This window comes from Condylura cristata, unplaced genomic scaffold (genome assembly GCF_000260355.1).
Source record: "Condylura cristata isolate star-nosed mole 26May11 unplaced genomic scaffold, ConCri1.0 scaffold00021, whole genome shotgun sequence".
In the NCBI taxonomy this organism is placed as follows: domain Eukaryota; kingdom Metazoa; phylum Chordata; class Mammalia; order Eulipotyphla; family Talpidae; genus Condylura; species Condylura cristata.
The window spans coordinates 9,590,173-9,616,430 of NW_004567122.1; the positions used below are offsets into that span (position 1 = coordinate 9,590,173).

Genomic DNA, 26,258 nt, shown 5'->3' on the forward strand with positions numbered 1-26,258 from the left:
GTGGACAATGGAAACATCACTTAGAAATGGAGATGTCCTCAAGGATTTTTGTTTGGATGGGATGACACTAATTTGTTCAAAATCTGTCCTGAAATTGGCATGGGAAATAGCTTCGGAATAGTTTCTGGGAAATACGATATGGGAGACAGGGTCAGCCTAATGAATGGGGGAACTAATCGGTGAGAATAAATGGACATTAAATAAGGAAACATCTCCTCAGTCGTGCTGGAAGCGGTGCTGGACGTGCTGTGCGTTAGGTCAGAGCATCAGGAGAACATCTGATAGGGGACGACACAGCGGAGGATGCGTGTGGTGATACAGCAGGCTCCCACCCGTCTAATGTCTGTAATTTCATCTGAATGTCAGTAATGGAAAAAGTGAGGGAGAAGGAAAATTACAAAAAACACATGGGCCCATCTGTCTTTCTTTCTGCATGTAACTCAGTAGGGATTCTCTACAAGAATTATGAATTAACAGAATCTGGTCTGTGACATCGAAGAAAAATGATCTACCACCCTGATATTTTCCATGCTGCATCTGCGGGTACAGAAACAGAGTCAGGAATTCAAATTCTCCATTTTGACACACTTACAAAACAGCAGGGACACTGGGAAGTTCCCTCTGGGCCTTGGAATCAAGGGGAGCCCACCCCTCCACCCCCAAAAAATTCCCAATGGGAAAATAATTTTTCTTTCTTTTTTCTCCACAGGGAATTTATTTACAGGGACTTTCTTTTCCTTTTTTTTTTTTAAACAGGGAATTTGTCATCTCCAAAAACACTGACTTACTTAAGCTCTTCAGCAAGTATGGTGACATAAAATGTATGCTAAAGAGGCCTGATTACTTTTTTTTCGGCACACTTGTGACAGAACTTAATAACATGGATTCCGAAGAGATGTGAAAGGGTATTTAGTTCACTTCCACAGAGGGGAACAGCAGCCCTGTAACCATCAAGTGGGTTAAAGGAAGAGTGAAGCCAAGAGGCTGCTGGGAGAGGCATTTCCTCACTAGGTGTTTCTTGATAATCTGAAAACCACCTTTTAGCTGACATCGAAGCCTCTCACCACTGTTTATTATTATTATTGTTATTGTTATTATTATTCCAAAGATGCTGCTGGGCAGAAATGAAGATGCCACTCGAAGTGGCAGGCTGTCTCTAGCCCCCTTCTGATGAGAACTTTCTGGCAAATAACGCGCCGATGCTGGGGCTGACATGAAATGTGTAAAGGCCAAAGACAGTTCACAGAAAATCTTTATGCGAGATCAAAAGGCATTTTTTAAAAAGGGTAACATTTATAATGTAGTTTTCCCCGTGAACTTCCTAGGGCAAAAAGTTCCATAACAACGTTTCCTGGTGTCATGCTGTGTCATCCAAAGCTTATGTTAGAGCTCAGGAGTGTATCTACACTGTGCAGCACAACTCAGGGATCAAAAATGCCAAACTCCTGCCATTTGCGCCAACATGGATGGAGCTGGAAGGGACTGTGCTCAGTGAAATAAGCCAGATGGAGAAGGAAAAATATCTGATGCTTTCACTTATAGGTAGACTACGCAGAAACTGAGCAACAGGTAAGATACAACTAGCTGATTACAGATCTGAGACAAAGAGCAGGGGGAGGGGAGACCAGGAGCAGTCAAAACAGGGGAGGGACTGGTGGCGCAGCGGGTTAAAGCACAGCACTGAGAATCTGAAGCCGCTTCCTCATGAGTTCGATTCCCGCCTGAGGTGACCACGTGGAGTGGCAGACCTCTCCTGACCCGCCCGCTGCTCCCCTCAGCAGTGTACTTCATCGATCTGCCTGTTCTGCTCCCCACTCTGTCTCTGGTGAAGCCTCTCACCATCTCTGAGCCTCTGGCCCGTACCCCAGTTCTGTATGCACAAATAAAATCATAAAAAAAAAAAAAAAAACCAGGGGAGGGAAGAGCGCAAAGGTCTGTGCTGACAGCCCTGGTGAGCTGGTGGCGGGAGAACTGGGGCCTACACCTGAGGGCGCAGCAAAGGCTGTACAACAGTGAACAGTGCTGGTCGACAATAAAAAAGAATTTTAAAAACTCGAGGTTTTTAAACGTGGCACATGGCCCAGCCCAGCAGGTAGTCACTGGGCTGGCTTATGGGTGCCCCTCACTGAGGTCAGGCCCTCACCCCAGTCTGCCGGACCTTGATTCCCCGCCAAGTTCAGACCCATCTCCCTGGGATGGACCTCAGAGCCTCAGCAACCAACCAATGAACACAGCTAAGAGGATGCGCTCTTCCTGCAAGTTAACCCATCTCAGGAGTAACGATGATCAGAACAGGAAAGGCAAACTGGTGGCAAGTGTAGAGGGGTAACATATTGCAGGAAGGATGCACCCCATCACAGGGGAGGGAATCCCCGAGAAATCACCAGCCACTACCCGCGTGGTCAGGTCACTGCCAGCAAGCTCTGCACGTGCCCTTCGTCTAAGCAGTAAAGGGCTCTGAGTCTGGCACAGAATTGACGGCACTCTCACGCCTCCCCCTGTGCTGTGTCGTGACACCTCCTCGCCTTTGGAACTGATACGCTGCTTTCATAATGTTACAACCAAGTCTTGAAACCTGGAAACTATAGACTTTCCAAAGTCAATGTCTGCAGTTGAGTCTCACTCTAGTAGGGCTTTCGTTTAAAAGCTAAGGCTTTAGAAGGTGCTTACCCTACTTACTTCATTTCCAAGTTTTTGGGGAATGTCAATAGTTCAGACTATTGTTATTGTCACAGAGTTAATCATGCCTAACTGCCATATAAAACCACTCAGCATTTTCTGTTTTACTCTTAATCATAAACTTCGATGCCAAGAATCAATCAACCATAGAAAATACTGTTTTTGTTTTTTAACTATTTTTCTATAATCTTTTAAGAATGACATCTCCTGGGGCCTCCCTGGTAGTGCAGCAGGTTGAAGCACAGCACTGAGAAGCCAAAGCCACTTCAGTATGAGTTCGATCCCCACCCTGTAGGTGACCCACATGGTGCAGCAGACCTCTCCTGACACGCCTGCTGCGCCCCCTCAGCAGTGTACTTGATCAGTCGGCCTGTTCTGCTCCCCACTCTGTCTCTGGTGAATCCTCTCACCACCCCTGCACCTCTGGGTTGTACCACAGTATACATTTTTGAGTAAATGTAACCTCCACCCTCAATCAAACAAAAAAGAAAAATCACAAACCAGAAAACATCTTTAAAGTATACACATTATCAACTTCATATTTCAGTATACATCATCCTTAAAAATTCTGTTGAAAAGGGATAATGATAATTACAAAAATACTTCATAGAAAGGTATTTAACAAGTGCCCACTGACACTACCAATGTAAACATCACAAAATCCTTATTCCATTTATCTTTTTTGCACACATTATTCATTAAATTTACACGAGAGAAAAAAGTTCCTGGTAATATTTTTTGTTTTTTTACTCTTTAATAGCACAAAGAAGAGGTTAATGAAAAGTCTTTACCTATCACTTTATTCTTCTTTCCATTTTTTATAGGTGTACAAAGCAAACTTCTAATGCACTGCTGGTTAACACTTCCTGTGTTCTCGTTCTAAACAAAAACAAAAATAAAGCAACTAAAAATTATGAAGACTGATTGCCCATTAGCTGCTATGAAAAATATATTGTGCATATGAAACCTCTAGTATAATCATGTCTTAGTAGCTGGAGATAACATCAGAGTGCAGAAAACTCACATATAATGAAGTTCACATATAGTAGAAAGCAATTTTTTTTAACATTATTAATAACCATAACCTTTCTAGTCTCCCTTTTTAAACTTTCCAAAGATTATAGTAATATCAATGCATTTATTCAGTACCTACTGTATTTGTGCAGATGTTTCAACGTACCTAAAAAGAGTAGAATTACAAAGTCTCAGGGGACCTCGGACAGCGAATTGCAAACCTGTCCTTCTATAGTTTCTATTGACCCTACTGTTGATGTTCTACAAAGTCTTCCAGATACACAAATGACAAAATCAAGGCAGCTCCCCCAATGAGCAATGCTTTTCTAAAGTTGTGAGCAAGCTCTAGGTTTCAAAGTTTTCTACTCTGAAAAACTTTACTGTCAAGTAAATCAGATACTCCCTGGGTCAGGGTACCAATTACGTAAGTTCGAGACAGATGGAACTTCATTTCTGGGGATCAGCACCACTGACACTGAGAACTTAATAGTTACACTGCTGTAGCATTCAAGAGCTGACCACCTCTCAGTAGACATTATAAATGATTTTATGCTCCTCCGTGAGCTTAAGGAGAACTAGGATACCTCCAAAATAGGAAATTCCAGGGCCCGGTCTCGGCTGAGGAGTCAGTGTAAGTGCTGATCTGATGGGAACGAAGCCTTCAAGCTGCAAGTTTAAAAGTGGATCACTTACTGTCCAGGGAAATCTTTGGTCCTTACTGACATCTGGGATATTAAGTGGTTCCATAGTGTTTTTGACATACTGCGCATAGATGTAATTGATTCTGCTGGCATCACGTTCCCTGTGGAAGTAACAGACACGAGTTCTTTCTGTTCAGTGAAAATAAAACGGGTGGAGTTAAATGATTACAATTGAATCTTACCACTCACAGATGACAGGGCCAAATGCATACCGTAACTGGACAATTAACCTCTAGTTGTGCTGATGACTCACAACTTCGGTAGTTAAGATAATTGAAATGTTTTCAAAAAAAAAACAAACGATAGCAAGTATTGCACCAAGTTTCTGAATGTCTTATGTCATCTTATCACCGTTAATGAGCATTATGATTTTTGTCCTATTTGTTATGAAATCCCTATCAATGACTCCCCTGTGTTTTATTTTCCCATTGGGATTTTGAGATTATAAGGACTAAAGTCTAGTGCCTGCTTTACTTCAATTATTTCCTATATTCATCCCAATACAACAACCTTTCACATACTTCAAAGCAAGGGCAAATCAAGCAGCCCTGGAAGAATTTTATTAAGTCCTTTTCCTTTTTCTCTTTGAGACCCTTTATGATACTTTCTAATTGAAATTTCATCTCCAACTTTTTTTTTAAATTACATTTCCCAGTCTCTTTCTCTCTACTTTTTACTTAACGGGTTTAACATACAAGATATATCTGATGTCAGATGGTATGTAATTACTCTCAGTGCAGGATTCAAAACACAAAATATGGATCTTCTCATCAAGAAAACTTCCTATATTCTCTGGTAGTGGGGATAAAACAGGTATCTCAGGTTAAATGTCCGCTTGTTCTGAATCCTTGAAGTTCCAGGGTCTTTCCTATCATTTCTCATCCGAGCTGCTTCTCAACTGCTTCTCAGGAGAGTGGTTTGTAGGGTTTGTGGTCACAGCATTTTAAATCTGGCAACTACTCCATACACGGTGTGATATTTAAAGGAAAAAAAAAAAAAGAGCAGGAAATACTCGCACTAACATAAACAATCAAAAGGAAAGGAGAGCCAAAAACACACTGAAGATACCCTCGTACGCAACTTCATCCAGGATGATAAATATGACCTATTCCTCTTGTCGTCATCATTAATGTTAACAGGGGAAGCCAGATGAAACCCCAAAGAGTTTTAGCCAACTTGTCAGCCACCACAAATTTAAACCTACAACGGAATAGACAAGAGATTCTAAAATTCCCATTAAACAAACAAACCTCATTTTTTTAATTTCCAATTTTTTAATTTTCCTGATGGTGACTTCAATGAACGACAACTGAATAAAGATTCGCGGTATTGTCACACTGGGGTATTTCACCCTATGTAAATCATGCAGCTACAGTGAAGTTGCTGCACTCAGATACAGACTGAGCACCTGGCTACCTGCGAGGCACCTTAGGGTTACATGGAGACAGACAAGTCAGTCAGCTGCTGTGCTAAGAATAAGAAGTGTACAGTCCCTACAGTGCAGTGAAGACATGTGACACAGAGCCGGCATCACCACAGTTACTGGAGGTAAGGTGTGGGTAGCCCTAACTGCAGATGCGGCAAACATCCCCCCGAAACTCCTCTCTCTTCTCTCCACCTAGATACATAATGAAGACCCCGTTTCTTCGTCACCTTAGCTGGCTGGGCACGTTCACCCAACTGAGCTCTAGACAAAGGATGTAACAGGAAGCGTGACCATTTCCAGAAGCCCTATCTAAGACAGTTGGTCACTCCCTGCTCTTCCTCCTGCCCACCATCCCGCCCTCCAAAACAGGGGTACGGTAGGGAGGAGGGTGCATCCCTAAATCTGAAGGGGAGCAGAGAGCTCTACACATGCAGAGGAAACAGGCTGCAGACTCTGGGCCTCTGCAGATACCAACCCCAGCACTGGCCCTGGGCTGTGAGCACCCCTTCACAGGAAACACTGTAACCTCGTGTAGGCTGTTTTCATCTAGGGAAGTAATGATTCATGGGCAACCTTCCTCCCCAGTACTCCCCAGTGAGGTGGCGAAGAAGTGGCATTCAGGAAATGTGTAAAAGGTTGGAAGAGAACTAGGGATGCAAAGAAAGCCATGAGCAAGAGGAGAGAGGGTACTGCAGGCAGGGGAAGGAACGCCCAGCGCCAAACACGTGGCTGCGGCATAAGCGTGGCACACGCATTTGGGAAACGTGAAGTGTTACAGGCTGTTGGGAATGAAATGCTGGCTTCGGGCAGATGCCAGGCTGGAACACACAGGCTGGATGATTTTAAAAGTGCAACAGGGCAAGGAAGGTGGTTTCCATTCTCTGAAGAGCATGGTTATGGGAGCCTTGCTACGGTGGCTGGTATGGTGTCCCTCGCTGGGCCAACCGCAGGACGCTTAGGTGGCCAGGGTCTAGGCGGCTGTGCCTAGCACTGAGTGTCCACACGCACAAGCCTCCCGCATTGTTCCTGTTTTGGAACTTCAGAGAAACTGAGGCAGGTCCCCCTCTGGGTGACGCGGGATTCTTCTCCAGCCAAGTCTCCTGTCAGGGCTCCAACAGCCTTGCCAAACCTTCCTTAGGACTGTCTGGCTGTCCCAGGCATTCCACACAGCTTCCCTCCTCTCACGCTGGCCTGAAGCTTCTCCAGCCCTCTTTGCTTGCCCAGGGGCTTTGCCCCAATATATTCTTGTACGTTTAATCCAGCCTTGTTGTCTGCTTCTTGGGTCGTCTGGAGTAATTTGGACATATCTAGAGCATTTGATACTGGGACTGCCAGTGGAGCTGTGGAGGCCTTCATCCCTGGGGAGATTTGGACATGGAATACACCAACACGGACCAATTTTGGCACCAAGTGGAAACCTAAACCAGAAAAACACGTGGAAGGCACCCAGAAAAAAATGCTCCCATTTACTCAGTACTGATTTTGTGCTGGAAGTTTTCTGAAATATTTTATGTATATCGTTGCACTCAATCCAGACTACAATTTACTACCTGTTCCCCATTTCATAGATAAACACGTGGAGGCTTTCTGCGATTACATCAGTCACACAAAGCCCTAAAGCCAGTAAGTGGTGAAACTTAAATTTTAATACAAATAGTCTGATTTCAGACTCCACATTCTTCTGGTCTGTATCCAATTTCTGAAAGCAATGCAAGTCTTTATTTTTTAATGTAGTGGGTATGACATTTAACTATAGTTATGTTTTCTAATATCAATACCATTCATTAATACATACGTCAAGAAAGTTAAGTGTAAAGGATTAGATCCACACATTAACCATAAAGATGTGCTTCTACAGATCAACAAAGCTGACTAACGTAGAATTTTACCACAGAAGTATCCATATCTTAAAATTTACATGACGTTGTCCCCTGTAATTAAGTGGCTTTTTGAATTAAAGCAAGAAACTTTATAATTCACCACTATCTGGAAATGAGTTTCCCTTCTCAAATTCTTGGGCAACCTCACTCCCCACAATTTAACTGTGCTTGATCCCACCAGTGACGTGATTATACTAATAATTATGTGTGACAGTCACCCCCCCATATTTTTTAGTTTTACATTTAACATTTCAAGATTGTCTTCAATATGTTATTTTAATTTATAAAAGACAACTAGTGGGTTGTTTGGGAGAATCCCAAAGGAGATGTGCTTTTCAAGGGTAAATAGTTGCTCCAAAGGAAATGACTTGCTTTCAGCTCACACCATCAAACTGCCTTCCTTCTCATCTTGTGGGAGAACATATGCGTTGGTAAAGTATATAGTAACAACTGGAAGGTCCCGAATTCCATAAACACTGTCAATTCAGCCCTGAAGCCATCCGAAAAGTATTAAACACTGTGTAGCTTACCCAGTCATTTACCCATTAGGGTGAAATGATTTTCTCCGATAAGGGGTTATACATTTGCCTCTTCCAGTACCCACCTCTATGAATCAATCTTACTTTAAAAAGGTCTTCATACTGCAACTGTTTTATAATGACTAAAAATCATACGCGGAATGCCACCTTCCATTCAGCCTACACAGAAGGAAGATGCTACTCATCAGAAGCAGAGTGTCAACACTCGGTGGCTGCTGCTTTGCATGAACATCCACCAACAGAGGTCACTATGGCACCGAGTCCCTGGGCTTGCTCAGCTAACACTACTTAGAGGTCCTGGCTTAATTTGAAAAAAAGATGACAAGACATAAAATATAAATAAACAAAGGCTGGGCCGTAGATATTCCAGTGTAAGGTGCAGATGACTCATTTTAAATTTTTCAATATGAACTGGCAGACCGATTTTCCTACTGTCCTATAGCTATGTATAGTATCCACGGACAGTATACAGACAAGTATAATATTCATGCTCTACATATAAAAATTCATTATTCATCCAAGCCAAAAGGTAAAAACAATCAAGTCTTACATGTGTCTTATTTAGACGCCCTAGTAAATGGCGTCTGAAAAGCAACAAAAATAACAACACAGCATCAAAAGCCAGAGTAACATAGGTCATTCACTCACTACACCTCCTGAAAAGAGACACTTCGCAGCTGAGGAGGCGGCACAACTCAGGGAATAAACACACACTCCGGACACACACATGGTCACACGCCCCGACAGCAATGCCAAATAAGCCAGGAAGCACAATGGCACAGGGCTCGGGAAAGAACAGGCTCTGTCTCCTGTCGGCAAGGGCGGGAGGGAAGCAAAGGCCAGCGAAGCAGTTTCAGCACGTGACACAGCCTGCAGCTGGCGGGAAAAGCCTGCGGGTTTAGGCCTGTTTATCTGACCACCCACCTCACCCAGCCAAGGCCCAAGTCAGGGGCCATTCTGAATCCCAGGCACTTCCAAGTTACTTCGTGCCCCTTAGCCCATTCCTAAAACCCTTGTCAGCAGGAGACACAACCTTTCACACATCATGTTAATAAAACGCTAGTCTAGAAATCATGGAGTTCGGATTGAAATAAAGTCACTTAACAAATTAATAACATCAAGTCACTCTGTCAACCACTGCTTCCCCTTGATGGCAGGCAGAAGATGTGAAAAGACAGGAAATGTGAGGCCAGGGAAGAGGGGAAGGGGAGCCGGATGGGTCCAGGAGAGCGAGGGGCCTCCTGCAGTGTAAGGGGTCAGAACTGAGCAGACTGTCCACTGGGATGTTTTGTTCTTGCAGCTGCAAACTCAGGCAGATCTAATTTGCATGAGCTAAAGATACAGTTTTCATTTCATTTTGTTTCCAAGTTTTTATAACAAGCATTTTCTTCCAATTTTTTATGATGTGTGTATTTGAATCTTCCAAATATACCAAAAAGTCAAAATACAGTTAAAAGTAAAATGAGTATCATCCTCCCAGACAGAACAAAGCTTAATGTTTGCTCCATCTGCTTATCTATACATTTATTTGCAAACATAATTGCTTAAAAAGATGAAATTTTATCTCTTTGACTGAACCACTTTAAAGGAAAATGCAGACATTACAACATTTAATCCTTCAGTACCCAAGTGTGAATCTCCTAACAATAAACAGTTAGCAATTCCTTATAATAAATAAGGAATAAATCTCCTTATAATAAACAGTTAGCCAATTCCTTATAATAAATTGATTATATATCAATACAACTTAAAAAACATTATCCAACTCACCTATTTCAAAGAAGAATAACAGTAATTTCCCATTACACCTATTATTCAATTCACGTTCTAATTTCCACTTTTCTTCACTGTTTTATTTGGTTGAACCAGACTCTAATCATGATTCACCTATCACACAGGCAGCAACAGTCCTTCCTTCCCTCTCATCCAACAACACTCAATTTGCGAAGAAATCAGGCTGGCTACCTTGTGCTATGTTCTAGTCTAGATTTACATGGAGGCTATTTTTAAAGCATCACAACCAAGATGCTTAATTGTTGACAGTTGTGCTAATGAGTCCCTACATGAAATAATTCTGATAGGTCAAATATGGTGAATATATTTTAGAACTTCAATATAAAGGAGTCATGTTCAGAGCATTTTCTCATCCCACAATCTATGGGGCGTTATATGAAGTAGAGTATCTTGTTAAGATGAGTCACAACATCCATAATTAATAGAAAAATAATTTGAAACAGATGAACAACGAACCACGTGGTAAACAACGCTGAACCCAAGAGTCTCTGATGCTTTTCGGTCCTTAGGAGAGCCTGTCACTTATGCAAACTCCACTCATTTGGGGTTAAGGGTAAGAAGAGGAGCCTGAGAAAGACTATTTGCTAGTTTACTCTAAATCCTTTTCAGTAGTTTACTCTAAATCCTTTTCAGAAGTCTTCAGGAAGCACGTAAAATTGGAGCAATAATACCCCAAACCACTATCAGATTAATCCCTCAGGTGTTTCCAAGTGCCAAACAACAGTAAATGAATACACACTTCAACATTAGGAGAAAGGAGCCGCAGCGTTGCTCTGCCGGGCTCCTGCCACAGGGTTATGTCCATGGGATCAGGCAGAGCCTCCGGCTTCCTGCCCAAGTGCGTTGCATGTCTGGGGCTGGCTCCAACCCTAACCAGACTCACAAAGGGGTGTACTCATAACCTGATCAAGTTGCCACTGAGGGTCCAGTAGGTGCTGAAAAAATATAATTTAAACTAGCACGAGTGGGCCTTTGAGTCAGTTGCCAAAAACCCCTGCCCAGGCCCATACGCATCTCAACATCACTGTGTTGAGAGAAGTCCCTGAAGGGCGACTGCCGTGGAACACCCTGGAGCTTTAACATCAAAGAGGAAGCATTTCACATAAAATGAAATGGGGGGGGGGGGACAGGAGGTGGATGTGTGGCAGAAGCCTTTGTCTATCTAGCAGGTCCTGATTACACAGGCCATGAAGTCACCAGGACAGCACTGCACACTGTGGTAAGGACTGCAAGCACATTGTTTACCTTGTTAGACTGTCTGATGATTTCTCTAATTCCTCATACTCCATGTGAAACACGCTGGAGAAAGAATCCTGAAAGAAAGCAATGAGAAAGATTTGAGACGTCTGACAAGGTAACAACAACTGGCTAGAGACACTCACACTTACGCTATTATTTTAACTTTGCCTCAGACTAAACTGGCCCAAGTGCCCATTTCATGTTATCCTCAAATCTGCTTTCCAGTATTAAAAACCATGTGCTTTGGGTGACTCGGTGATGGGAAACCCACGGAGATTACAATTGAGATGAGAAAAAAAAAAATGTACAGTATGATGTAAAAATAGACTATTATATTATAAATATATATATAAAAAAACACGTGCTCTCGGTTTCTAATAGGCACTTGTAAAAATGCTGAATTGACTTGCTTTGGTTTTTCTATCACATACTGATGAATTGTTTAGTTTCAAAATAATGTTTCTTCAAAACTCTCAAGTTCTTAAATTTCATTCTGCTATTGCAAGATCCTCTATAATGCTTCAGTATTATTTTGTGAGATCATTAAATCACAATTATTTTAATGATCTCACAAAATAATACTGAAGCATTATAGAGGATCTTGGAATAGCAGAATATGCATGAAATTTAAGAACTTGAGAGTTTTGAGAAACATTATTTTTGGATTTTTGCTCATGTTGATGTATTTGTCAACAACAAATAACTGTAAATGATCAAGCCACTTAATTCCTAAATCCAACAAATTAAGTTCAAAAAAGAAAACTATAGAGTATAAGTTCTGGGTTATACTTGAGTTGTCATTGACCGAAATCAGTTGCTTCCATGATGGGTTTTAACAGGTACAAGGACAAACTGAATATTAATGAAAGTGACATTTAAGATGACTAAAAAAGGAACACCTTATGTATAACTTCCAAAAATTAAATGCTAAAGATCAGGTCACAGAGCCAAAATGATAAATTGACATGCCGCATTAACGAGTTGTGACCTGAACTTTAAAAGGATTGCTATCATCTGATCTCTACATGAATATGAAAGTATGAAGTAAGATCTATGGAATACTGATTATCCTACAGCATCAAGAATTCACATTCACTGTTAGGAGACAGTGACATATACAAAATTTTGTCAGATAATGCTGAGTCACATGATACAATATTACTATCTAAAACAATTTTTAAATGTTTAATGTATAGTTTAGTACTAAGTATCTTCTATGAATCTACTTCCTAGAAGGCATCAATTCAGATCTCATGTATGAGCTGGAATTGACCTAGGCACAAGCAGTCATCTCTACACTCGTGGCTGACCCACCAAGTAAGGACCTATTATTGTCAGGGTCTAAAAGAAAAAGAATAAGTAATTGACCAGTATCCCAAGAAGCAGTGGTTCCCAGGCTGAGAAAGAGAGGAACCGCTGAAATAAACAGGGCTTTAGGCCAGAGTCCGGATCTCACCAGCAAGCTCGGATGGGCTGTGTAGCAGCGGCCAGCCTTCCATGGGAACAACCACCCTTCCTCACTGACACGGCCCCTTATGTTGCAAGTGAGTGGATGGAAGTCTACTAGCAGATTAGCTTAGTCATTTTATACTACCAGTAAAGGTTTTAATGACATCCAGGGAAACTTTAGTAATACTATCTTTATTGGGTCATTCCTTTTGGTCTCCAAACAATTCCTGATAAAAGGAAATTCTTGTGTTTGAATATGATGATGTATCTCTCCCTCCTGGTAGTGTAGCACAGGGACTTGGCTATGGTGACGACTTGGCAGAGGGCACAAAAGTGGCAGACAGGAAGCGCCCGCAGCATCTCTCTCCTCACCTCTGCCCCTCTTCCATCGGCATTGCTCATACTCTGACCGGCTTTTCATGAACTACCACACCCAGCTGGGTCTGTGAGAAGGTTAAAACTGAGCTGCAAGGAATTAACGGTTGCCTTTCTGAAAAGAAATAAATCATACTCTGTACTCACGGAGCAGTCTTCATCCACGATGAAGATGGTGCATTTTTGCACCTGCATGAATGAGATAATAGTGGCAGCTATTTTCTTTAGAATCACTTCTAATGATTGCTGTTCTTCAAAAATTAAGCTAGCAAGGTCAAGCAGCACCTAGACAAAAATTTTAAGACCTGTTACTTTGTAATTGTAATTACTAAAGCATTGAGGTGATTATCAGTTATAACTCACTTATCTATACCTATGAACTTTATATTCAAGAATGTCATGTATGTGTCTCTGCTTACTAACAAAACACCCTGTGATTGTCAATACAATGCTTACAGTCACAGATCCTAAGGCCAGAGTCATCATTTCTTAACCATGTTCCCCTTCCTGCTAGGTGACCTAGGACAAGTTTCTTTAAAATGGGACCAAGAGTAGCACCCAAATCAGTGGGCGATTGTGAGGACTAAACAAGTTCATGTTTATAAAGCATTCGTAAAATGCACTGTTTCTGCTAATGTTCCAAACTTCAGAGACCAAGTTTATCAGTGTCATCACCATTTTCACAGAGCACAAAAGATACTATCCAAAGTAAAGAAAGCTTCGGGAGTTTCTTTAAAAGTTCCTTTGTGGGTTTTTTTTTTTTCTCTTTCTTCTATTTCTTTCTCTTTCCACTAAGTCCTAAAGCATCTCTTCTAGTCTTACAAAGCCTTTAGGTGATGAGGGGTGAGGAAAGGTATTTCAGAAATTTACACTAGAGGTGTTACTATTCTATCTTTGATCTTAAAAACCTATAGGATTCAATCTGGTTGCGTGGAAAGGGAAATATGTTAGTGTACAAGAATTTAGTTGAGAGAAAGTAGCCTACATTGACCAGAATGTAAAGCAAAGAGCTGGGGAGATGAGATTGTAGATGTATACAGAACAAAAAGCCTTGTATGTCTTCTGAAGCAGTTGGCACAGTGATGAGGCACAGGAATAAAGGGACAAGATCGAAGGCATGCTCAGGACAGGGTCAATGTGAGCTGAGAACAGTGCACGAGTCTGGACAATGTCTCACAGGCAATGGGCTCTCTAATAACTTACAAACAAATTCTTAAAAAAAAAACAGAGGCAAGGGAAGCTGATCAAAGAAATAATGATAAACTGATAAAAACTAAAGAAATTTAAGTCACCGGATTAAAAGAAGCACAAGTACAGAGCATGGTGAGCATTGCATGTAAGGGACAGGAGCTACCTACGACTGCATGTCTAATCAGTTAGTGAGGAAATCAAAGAAGAAATTAAGTAATAGCTGGAGATCAATGAAAATGAAGACTTGAAGTCTTAAACCATTGGGATTCAGCTAAAGCAGTAAGGGAGAAGACATATATAGCAATACAGCCCTGCATGAAGAAACAGAGCTCAAATAACCTAACCTTTAACCTTGGGATACTAGAGTCTAGGTAATACACATCAGTAGAAATGAAGGAGAAGTTACTGCAGAATTAAAGAAATCATGAGATGACTATGCATATCTATAAGTCAATAAAAAAATCTTAGAAATATAACTTTCTAAGACACAATCAGAATAAAGTAGAAAACCTGAACAGACCAATTTAAAAGCAAAGAAAATGAAACAGTAATCAATTTCTACCAAAAATCAAAAGCCCAAGAAGAGACAGTTTCACTAGTGAGTTCTACCAATATTTAAAGCTGAATTCTCAAAGTCTTCCAAAAATCTAAGAAAGGGAATGCTTCTGAAGGTACTGTATGAGTCCAGCACTACCTTGAAACCAAAAGCACAAACATCACGGAAAAGCGGATAGGGCAAAAATCCCTGATGAACACAGATGCAAAATACCTCAACAAAATTTTAGCAAATCAAATTCAATAATGCATTAAAAGGATCACATACCATTACCAGGTGAAATTTATGCCAAGGTGCAAGGTTCAACATCAGAAAAGTTTATCAATTCATCCTAATAATGAAAGGTAAAAATCTACGACATCAATAAATGCAGAGAACACATCTGAGAAGATTCAATGCCCATCTTTTTATGATAAAAATTCTCAAAAAATAGGAAGAAACACATCTAAACATAATAAAGACCAGATATGCCAGACGCACAGTTACCATTATACAAAATGGTGAGAAACTGAAGATTTCCCTGTTAAGATTAAGGATGTCCATTCCCACCACTGCTATTAAACATAGTACCTGAAGTCCTAACAGAGCAGCCAGGCAAAACAAAAATTGTGTAAGGTGTTTAAATTAGGAAAGAAGCAGTAAAATTATCACTATTTGCAGATGACATAATAGACATAGAAAACCCAAACACTGAGTTAAAAAAAATTAATGGAAGCAATAAATCAGTAAACTGGCAGGTCACAAATATTAATTTATAAATGTCAATACATTCCTATCATCAAACTAGAAGAAAAAGAATTCAAGAAAATAATGCCATTTACAATTGGATCAAAAAGTATTGGGTACCTAGGAATAAGCTCAACAAAAGAGGTGCGTGACCTATGCAATGAAACTGAAACACTGTTCAAAGAAAGAAGAGACAAAGAAATGGGAAGGTATACTCCCTATTCCTGGGTTGAAAGAACTAACACTGTTAAAATGGTCAGCATATCCAAAGTAATAAACAGATTCAATGCAAATCCCTATCAAAATTTCAAAGGAAATTTTCCAAGATTTAAAACAAACATTACTAAAGTTGATATGGCAGAGCCAAAGTCCCCTAAAATGCCAAAGCAGAGGAAAGACAAGATATATAAAAGATCATGCTCCCAGACATCAACCTATACTACAAAGTGGTAATATGGCATTGCAATTAAGAACAGGCTGGAATTTAGAGCCAGAAATAGGGCAGAGAAATGTGAAAAGGAGAGGTTAGAAAGAGAGGAGGTATGCCAAGATGCTCATCTCAGAAAGCCTGAAATCCGGAGAGAATGGAAGCCTCTAATTGACAGAAGGAGACCTGAAAGCCTTATTTACATTACAATTACATTACAGTTGCAATCCATCAGCACACCAAGATACTGTAGATAAGGGTAATGGCAGAAGTGGTGTGGGTAAAATAAATTCTTGCCTGACAAGTGAACTGCGTAACAATGACAAAGCAACAGAGTATAGAAAATAGGTTATGAAAATAACTATTATAGCAGGCAAAATGATTCGCGAGCAAATTTCTACTATCTGACTTGTCCATCATATGCCCATTAGTCGGGTAAAAATTCAGAATGAAAAAAAAAAAATAAAGAACTCCTAGGTACTTTTTATCGTAATTCTTACCTGATTTCTCTTGTTCTCCAGCAGTGACGTCTCGTAGAGTTGAGCATTATGGAGAACAATACCACAAAATGCCAAATAAGCAGCAAAATCCTAGGAAACAGCCAAATAAGAACTGTCTGCAAAATGCCTTCTTACATTACCAGAGTCACAAAAGACATTAAAAACATTTACAGTATAAATAAATATTAGAAGGCCAAAGTCATGGGCATTTACCCAGCCTAAAACCAAGAAGGGTTTCAGGATGTGCTTTTAGAGTCTGCCATCCTTATTATTCTACAGCAAGGTGATATAGTCATGATTATCAATTAAAATCAATCTTTACATGGTACACTTTATCACTGTCATGGATTTATGTGCCAAGAGCTAGCGCGGCCTAGAACGGTCACTCTTTCAATCACGTATTCCACAGCAGAACATGCCCCACCACGCATTCTTGGGTGCCATCATCAGGACACCTGATGTCCACAGCTCTGGTAAAACATGGCACCAATCCAGCATTTGGGGTGGAGAGAACAATCACTATCTTGCTGGAGTGGTTTCAATTTGAAAGCATCTACTCATTTTCAGGGAAGCGACACAAATAGCCATGTACATGGGCAGCAGAAAACCAGTGGGCCCCTCGCTATACAAATAATTACATATTCAGTTTGATAAATCATAAAGCTGGCAGAATGCAGCTGTAAACAAACGGAAGGGCTCCCATCCTTAAATGCAAACAAGGCATGTCCACGAGGTGCTTCCAGGGCTGAGAGGAGGGGGAGCAGCGTCCCCCCACCCCCAGGCTGCACTCCCATCAGCCGGCCTGCACTCACCTGCCACCCGCACTGTCTGCGTGCGCAGCTTAGAAAACACTGAAATCTGCTTCACAAGGAAGCAGTTTCAGTTTTCAGCCAACTCCTGAGGTTGGAGCAAGCTTTCGGGCCAGGTGCTATTTCTTTAGAGCAGTGCTGAAAGGTAAATGACACCTTTCCAACAGATGGCTACTCGGTGTGGAGGCCTCGCACCAGGAAGGGCTTTCAGGGTGAGCTGAGGGGGGCGGGGCAGGGCTTCCTGCCCCCCCATCCCACGCTGACTCCAGGGGAAGCCAGTTCTGGATTCAACCCTAGCAAAGTGTCATTTTTTAATCACTCAGCTCGTTTTAAACAAAATATAATTTTTCAGCTCAACGGTTTTTGCAACAATTAATTCTGCAAGACTGCACACTCTAGAGACTAGCAGTGACCCAGATGCGCTTATCTCACACACACACACACACACACACACACACACACACACACACACACACTCACACACACACACACACTTGGGTACCTTCTCATCTTTTTCAGTGAAAGTCCCACCGTTCCCGGATTTCTTATTGATTGCTTGGGCCACACCAACAACCTGGTATGGGGAAAGAAGGGTGGTCATTTAGGTGACTCAGTCAAAAAGTGACTGGTATAACTTCAGCCAAGTATGTTCACAGAGGAATTTCACCATGTGCTTTAAAAGTAAAACTAACCTACAACAACGAAACAAAGTAAGTTGCGGTGATTCTGTCATTTACTATGACCTTTTCTCCTAGCAAGAGTTCAAATGCTTTTAACTTCTTTCATTCCCAATTATATTCAATTCTGTGATTTTTTTTTTACTCTGCACTGTGCAAGAAATTGTTGTGAATATTTTATGTGCATAGTTTTCATGGCGGCTGTACAAAAAGGAACACTAAATTCCTATCGCATTTCAAATAAAATACGGGGGAAAATTTATACTGGCTTGCAATGAATATTTCAAACAGGCAAATGCTGGTATTAAAAATGAAACACAACCCAGTGGTCAATCACAGCAGTTACAAAAGCGGGTGACTGTCAGGGGGGAAAGATTCCCAATATAACAATATAGCCAAAGCGCTTTTGAAATTTCTGTTCTTGAAAATGATTTACCATTAATGAACTTATCTTTGGGGAAAGAGGCTTTGCAGGAAAAAGAAAGGGGGGGGAGAATTAATATGCTGAGCCTTATTTCAAATAGACCAGAAGGTACATGAAAGCCAAAGTGTGTCTTGAGAATATTAAGCTAATAACCTCTGAGAATGCATCTCAAGTTTCCACAAAAGATGTAGCTAGTCTTTGAGAACCCTCTCCTATTTCCGCTGAAAAGTTTCTTTTATTGACCATGTTTAGTTCCAACTTCAGTTTGAGTTATCACCTCAGTCCTATGAAGACTTTCAACTTAGTTTTAATTTCTCTTTACTTACAAATTCTACTTTCTTCCATCTGCAATTTAATAGCGGTATATAGGGGTATATGATCTGTCCTTGTTTATTCAGCATCCTCTAGTCTCTACACTCAAGAAGAGGATGTAAAATTTCCCTTATAGCACAGCAGAAAGAGGAAGAGGAAATACATACTTGTCTGAGGGAGTTTTCTGTTCAATTTACCCCCACACCCTATGACGGAGTAAAGAGATGTTCATTAACAATAACTAGACTCCTCCAATTATCCTGTACCTTGTTATTGTCCCTGGTTCAGCTCTTCATTACTTCTGTACATTGCTTAGCTCTTAAACATGTTAACAGGTACCTAGATGTTCTAATTTTAATGACTATATGCTTACAGCTTTAGTCCAAGCTCAAAAGTATCTGAACTGGGGCTAGGCAAAGTCTCTTGAAGGCCACTGAGGCGTAATGAAGTGGTTGTGTCTCCGCACTATGAGGCTGTCTGTAGCCACTGCAGTATGAGTTTGATCCCCAGCCAGGGAGCTGACCCACATGGCACGGCAGACCTCTCCTGACCGGCCCGCTGCTCCTCTCAGCAGTGTGTTTCCATTGGTCCACCTGTTCTGCTCCCTACTCTGTTTCTGGTGAATTCTCTCCCACCACCTACCTCTGACCTACACCCCAGCTCTTGTATGCATAAATAATCTTTAAAAAGAGAGAAAGTAGGAAAGAAAAAAGTAGAGACAAGACTAAACAATTATTTAAACAAAATGCAAAAAATAAATAAATAAATAAAACACCAAATAACTGGTTATTTTAAGCATTTATTCATTTCTTTCACAAACACAAAGGCACTGCGTGCTGAAGAGTGATAAAAAGAGAAAGAGCCCCGAAGGAGCTCAGAATCAAGAAAGAATAAAAACTACACTCACACAGTCAGTTTCCCAACACAGAGGGTCCCAGATTGCTGGGAGCACAGATGCCGGACTCTGAGCTGGAGAGAAGGGAGGCCCTGTGGGAAGTGCTGACACCGAGTGTTTTGTCTTTCATAAATGGCTTTACAGAGACACTTTATTTTACTTTACCTTCTTACACTGTTGTTTCTCTCTGGACAGTATTTGTGGTGGTAGTTCTCTCTCCACCACAGTCCCTTGGGAGACATTTTATTTTTAAATTATTTAAAGGAGGATGTGTTTAAAAAACAAAGACAGAATGCCCAAACCTCAGATAATTGAACAGTGGCAAGGGCTAGTCTGTACCTGAAGCAAAGACTAACTAGCAAAGTGACAAGAAAGTTCCTACTGATTCACAAACAAGAGGCAAAAAGCTAGTCATACATTAAAAGACCAATAATCAAACATCAACATTTTAGTCCACTGTGTTATCATATAATTTGGCAGTGAGAAAGATATTTCTTTCAAAGACTTCAAAAAAGGGAAAGTTGCTGCAAAATATATTTTGTGAAATCTAGGCCAGTGCGAGTAGGGTTGGAGCGTCTAGGTCAGCGGAGACTGGAAAATGGGTCAGTCACTGCGGGCCGATCAGCTCACACAAACCCTCCACTCAGCCATGTGTAAAGCGACGTGGGCAGGAGAGGGTGTGGAGAGAGCAGAGGGGGTAAGTGCTTTACGGGGGTCAGGAAGCATCCGCCGGCACTAGAGAAGCAGAGCGAAAGCCTCCACGTAAGCAGAAGAGCAGATCAGACAAAGCCCACTGCCCACGGGCCGGCACTCACAGCCCAGGGGCCGCTCCTTTGTGAAAACTCACAGCCCGGTCGCACCCCAGCTTCCGTCTGCGAGCTTTACACTCAGGCCCAGCTAGCGGGTATTTTTTCAAACTAGGGGCTGAAGAGCATCGTCTCTGGTTAAGAGAACAATGTCCCGAAACCAGACTAAATACAAACCATTCTAGCACAACATTCAACCAACACAATAGTGTCCCACAGTTCGGTGCTATTTCCCACTTGAGAATTTCGATTTGATTCTTTTTCCAAACCTGCCTACTCCTCCTTCTGCTCCCCCCTTCTCTTGTGCTACGGTGCTTGTTCTCGTCATTTCTGTCATTAAAAGGGACTGTTTTCCAAGGAGCCCCGTGCGCACCAGGCCGTGGCACCCAGCGTAGCGGCCACCTGCCCGTGTTGCTCGGAGCTGGTACAGTGGTGCGAGCTGCCGTTGTGAGGCAGGCAGTGGCTCGCCTGCAGCTGCAGGCAGGAGCCAAGCTCCCCTGGCCGCTGGTGCTTCTGGCCGCTGCGGGAGGCTGGCTGGCCGGCTGTGTGGAGGGAACCTTCCCAGAGCTAAGCTTCCCCTGGGGGTTACTTCCCAGCCCTGCCGCCCCGGGAGACCATCCGCAGCCTGCACCTGCTGTCCTGTAGCCCCGGTCTGGGTGACTCACCCCTCCCACCTCAGGCCTCTCCCTCCTTGTTGCTGACATGGGCATTTGCCTTTCTTGAGTTCACTGTCATTTTAAAAATTGCTTTTGGCGAAACTATCTTCTGCCTTTTTGCAGAAAGAGGGGGGAAGGTGTTCTTTTGCATCTGTTCAGCCTGGCAGAAAGAACTGCTGTCGTGCCCATAACATGCAAATCTTTGCACCCCCAGAACAGCAGGTCTTTATGTCCCTTCCGACAGCTGGCACAAGGTATTTTACCATGAGGACCCTTTCAGATAACCCATTATTTCTCTCCCTGATCTCTTTAGAGATTAACTTAAGGGCTGATTAATTAAATACAACTTTTTTTGTTGTTTAAAAAGCCAATTCTTTGCAACCTATTAACTAAACGATTAAATACATCCCAGGTGGGTGCCACTTTTAAAACCACTGACAAAAAACAAGAGTTACACACTGGAAAGAGGGACAGTACTTGTCTGACGTCACAAGGCAAAAAACAATAAAGACTGATAGTCTGAATTTCAAGGATCCGAAGCAAAACGAACACCCTCTACCCTCTTTACGTTAATATAAACTCTCTCCTCCTTCTGTCACCTATTGGCTCCGTTAATCAAATTAGTTTGTTTCCTTAAAGGAAGGCAAATAAGCACCAACCAGAGGTTTCCACGTGTCAGTTTACAAGGCCAGCTTCTCTGCCAAGTAGATGCCACACGTTGGACTAACGGGCACAGCCTCTACAAATGCGGGCTGAGCTCTCAACAGCTCGGGTGCTGGTGCCTACCTGCTGGCACCTGCAGTTACTTTATGCGATTTTCTCCCAAGCACAAAGCAGCCTCTCTGTTTTCTATTCTGCGGCTCTTTCTGCAGCATAAGCAGATCTTATGTTCTCACTGGGTCAAGTGTTCTTCTAGGCGTGCAAAGGCCAAGACTTGCCTCTGGCTGGGTGAGCATCGGGGAATGTTAGGGACAAACAGATCAGGGCCACAGTGAGCCACTTCTGCATCCAGCAGCTGCCCCAACGAGGAGGCCACCCATCAACCCAACAGAGCGCCCCACCCCCAGTTCCGGATTGCAGGGCGTGCAGAAGGACAAACGCAAGGGATGAAAGGAGCCAAGGGCAAACCTCGCCCCCACCCACAGAATGTCCTATTGTCACAAGATTCCAGACTGTCTGTACCCTGAGCCAAAAGCTTCTCTTTGCCAGGAAAAACTCAATGACCACAAAAGCCAGGAGACAACCCGGAACTCTTTTCAAACATTGCCCTGACTCCATCATGCATTCAGCAATTCACAATTTGCTCGACCAGTAACGATCAATGTAGCAGTCTCTGTCTGGGGCAGAACACACATAAGCTGGTAAGACAGAACCACAACTGGCCTCACCACGCAGCCATTCCGGTCAGAGGTGAGGCTTGGAAGGCAGCCTTATCCCACACCCTTCTCTTCCTGTTTTTTTTTTTCCATGAGCAAACTCAAGAACAGAGGTCGACAAGACCAACCCAGCCTTTCTCCTTCTTCCAAATCCTAGGTAACCATAAAATGAGGGTGAAATGCCATGTGGTCAGCGTGTTGATCTCCTCTGCCCCCATCAAGGTCCTCACCCTAGTTCTTGGAATCTGTCACTATGTCCTAGCCAAGAGCCTTTGAGGATGAGTGACGGGGAGAGGGATGGATTGCCCTTTACCTTCTGGAAGTTCCTGAGGAGCCTCACCGCAAGGCTTATGAAGGGAGATGGTCCTCCAGGGTCTGGAGATGGAGGAGGGAGCCACCAGCCAGGGGTGTGGGTAGCCTACTGGTTGTGTCTTTTTTTTTTTTAAGCAGTAATGAGAGACCTATGCATTCCATCACAATTCGCACACCCCTCAGTTCTTTCTCCACCTTTCCTAGGCCAATGCTGCACCCTGTGTGTCCCTTGGCAAACCCTGACCTCTAGCTGGGGTTTTCTCGCCTCAGTTCATCTTTAACACTTGTGCCCACTGTAGCTGCTCCAACACTGCTTCATGCACAAACGATCTCACGACTCAAAGCTTTTCAGTGAGCCCAGCCATGTACGGGATAAAGACTGAAACCAGGCTTCGCACTCCACACCCTCCACATGAGGTAACATAGACCCAGGTCTCCGCCTCAAGTCGCCCCCGACACCTTCCTCACATCATCTCTTGGAATACTCCCTGTACGTCCCCACCGGGAGTGGGTCTTCTGCAAATCTCTGAGTTTCTCCGCGGCAACCCCCATGCCTGACATCTGACAACCAGGGACGCCCACTTTCAATGTCTCCGCTGTCCTCCTAACGGTCTCACCAGACAATTTCTAAGGACACGACTGACAGCCTGCGCCTGATGAGGCATCAGCATGGTGCACTATGCCTGCCAGGTCTCTGGTGGTGAAGAAAAGGGAGCATCCAGAAACCCGGGCTTTCCAGGGGGCCCAATGCTGCCCCCCCCACACACACACACCCCTGTTAATGTGTACTGTCACCAACAGGACTGAGCGACTTCACACTTAGAACTTAAAAGACATAAAGGCAAACCCAAGCCACTGCTGAGAGTTCTGTTTTCTTTGATGACAAATCGAGCGACTGTGTTTTAACAGTCACGCGGGCGACAGACGTATTCCCCATTTTGGGAAAAACGCTGATGACAATGCAGCCTCAGAAATACATAGATTCTTCAAGAAAAAGCGCAGAGAACTTCTGCTGAGAAAGTCGGGACAGTGCTGCCCCGGGCTGGGTGATGAAAGCTTGACACCACAGATGCCGAACATGCGTGTGTCGCTCACCGCACGTAGATCTCCGCGTGGCTCTCACGGGGACAGAAAGGTCTCCAGCAGCACGTCAGCAGCTGCTGAGGGGATACAAGGGGCATGTCCCGCTGTGCCAACAGGGCAAGCTGCGCCCGCCACGGGCGTCAGCAGCTGGGCTGTGCAGACCTCCCAGCAGGGGAGGCTGGCTCCTTCCAGACGATGGCATGCTGGACACCGGTCTTATCCCAGTGCTTATTCTCACCCGTCTGCACAGATACGCCTCCCGCTGCCAAAGCCTGAACTCTCTGCCACATTGCTTTTAATGCATGAGGCAAAGCCTTAAACCTAGAGGCACTGGGGCCTCCTGCCTGCTTGCCAGCTCTGGGATACAGCTGCCCCCTGGGATACAGGGCTGCAACCCAAAGACAGTGACAGGCGGCCCTCGTGAGCAGGCTCCCTAGAAACCTCTGGAGACTGACACAAAAGCCAGAACTGCAGGTCCCCCCAGCAGAGGAGGTCAGTGACTTCACACCCATTCCTGTTCCCTGGCCTTGTGCCACTGGGAACAGAGGAGGGGGCATCTCCCAGGCTGCAGGTGAAGAGGGCTACCGCACCGGCCCAGGGCCTTCAGACTGAGAATCCTCACTGTGTGAGCGCTGACAGGCGAGTCACTGAAGGCACAGGCAGGTGAGGCATCTTTCTCCAGGCGGCCCTGACTCAGCTAGCACTCCACACTAAAACGATTTCGCTACAAAGTCAAAGCTCTTCTCCCAGCACACACCAGGCAAACGCATGAACACAGTGGATATTCAATATCCAAAGGGCAACTGTGCTTTGCATCAGGATAGTTCTACCACCCTCTGTGGCCACCTTTCTACTTCCCCATCTCCACAATGGCATGCGAGCCGAGCCGTGGGCCTACTAACTCTCAGGTTTCCACTCAGCGTGTTTTCCCACGCCTCCCTGCAGAGCAGAGGTGCGCCCTGGGCGGTGGTGCTGCAGGGTCAGGACCCTGGAGCCTGCAGGGGGGCCCTGCTCTCATGACAGGCCCACATCTCTGCAGCCTGTGAAGCTGTGCTTATGAAGCTTCCCAATAATTATAGGGTAAAGGGGGAGCCTATAATGTACCCCTAAGACACATAGAAGAGCAGCAATAAAGCATCACATGCCACCACACTGAAGAGGCTGCATGTCCTGACACCAAAGCTGGTGTCAGCAGGGTCGAGATCCAACCTCTGCCGGAGAGGAGCTGAAGGTGCACTGTGCTCTGGCAGCGACCAGGCCCCAAAATGCCTAGAAGCTTCTTAATATTCCTGCAGTTACTCAAGATATCCAGGGAAAAGGTGCGTATATATGTACATATGAATTTATCATCTTTGATACTCGTCACTAAGAGGAAACAGTCCATTATTGCGTCGGGAAAAACACGATTTTATTTTGCCATTTTCCTCCCAAATGGAAGGTGAACCTGGCAAGGCAATCATGCAGGAAAGCTCGGCTGCAGACAAGTGTCTCTCTAGCAAAACTCGTGGCTGTAGGTGATACCAAGGCAAAAGAGCCCTCCTCCACACAGCTGTGCTGATAAAACTCCAAGTAAGTGACAGGATTTGGAATCACTGACTGTGACACTGGATTATGTTATTCCAAAATATGATTTGCATTTCTGAACAAATGAAAGAGTCAAGAGCTGGTATAGCCATTAATAATCATGAAACAAGGTAATTAGTTCACATTAATAATCATGAAGCAAGGTAATTATCTCACGGTGAGAATAATGTGATTTCAGAATAAGACAACACAGGCTGGAATCCCCACTCTGCCTCGGACCAGACACGTAGCGCTGGGAAATTTCCTCCTGTGAAAAGGGGGTGGTCCTGTCCTAAGAACACAATTACTGGTGACCTCAAATCACCTACGAGAAAACCCTCCATGGTACTGACCACACAGCTTTGGTTACAATTCCACTTTATGCCTGAGTGCCGATCTATTTTGGTTACCAAGCCTCGAGATGGCAAGGAAACACTTCTGAAAGCAAAGTTCTCAAATAAATTACCGTACCCCTTAAGTAAAGTTTAAATCACCTCCCCTGTGACACATTCCTGCTCTCGTGGAGCTGAGCAAGGAGAGAGAAATGAGCCAGGAGGTGGCAGGTAGCATGCATGACGGTGGCTGAGGGCTGAGGGAGAAAACAGCCGAGCTGGAACAGTGGCAGACGTGCAGTGAGGAAGCCCCAGGCCGCATCGAGGCGTCCTTTCCCGAGGTTCTTATAACCGAGTACACGCACTCCTAGAAACTCAACTGAAAATGAGCACAGGCACTGAGGGGCGACTTCTCTGCAGAAGAGTACAGATGGGCACGAGCGGAAAAAGGATCATCTCCACCTCTTATTAGGGAAACATAAATGTAAGCACGGTTAACACCTTACCCCTGTGAGAA

At 43.5% G+C, this 26,258-nt stretch overlaps 1 protein-coding gene across 2 annotated transcripts in view; it reads right to left on the minus strand.

Annotated features, from left to right (window-relative positions):
• Positions 1-26,258, minus strand: part of PDE5A (phosphodiesterase 5A, cGMP-specific) — a 103,372-nt gene that overhangs the window by 39,389 nt on the left and 37,725 nt on the right. For both annotated transcript variants that reach the window (XM_004686636.2, XM_004686637.2), the window contains exons 4-9: positions 17,808-17,879; positions 16,497-16,586; positions 13,244-13,381; positions 11,279-11,346; positions 4,387-4,495; positions 3,471-3,558 (exon numbers count right to left, since the gene is read on the minus strand). In XM_004686636.2, coding sequence (XP_004686693.2) covers positions 3,471-3,558; positions 4,387-4,495; positions 11,279-11,346; positions 13,244-13,381; positions 16,497-16,586; positions 17,808-17,879 — 565 coding nt within the window. The remainder of the gene's footprint in view (positions 1-3,470; positions 3,559-4,386; positions 4,496-11,278; positions 11,347-13,243; positions 13,382-16,496; positions 16,587-17,807; positions 17,880-26,258) is intronic.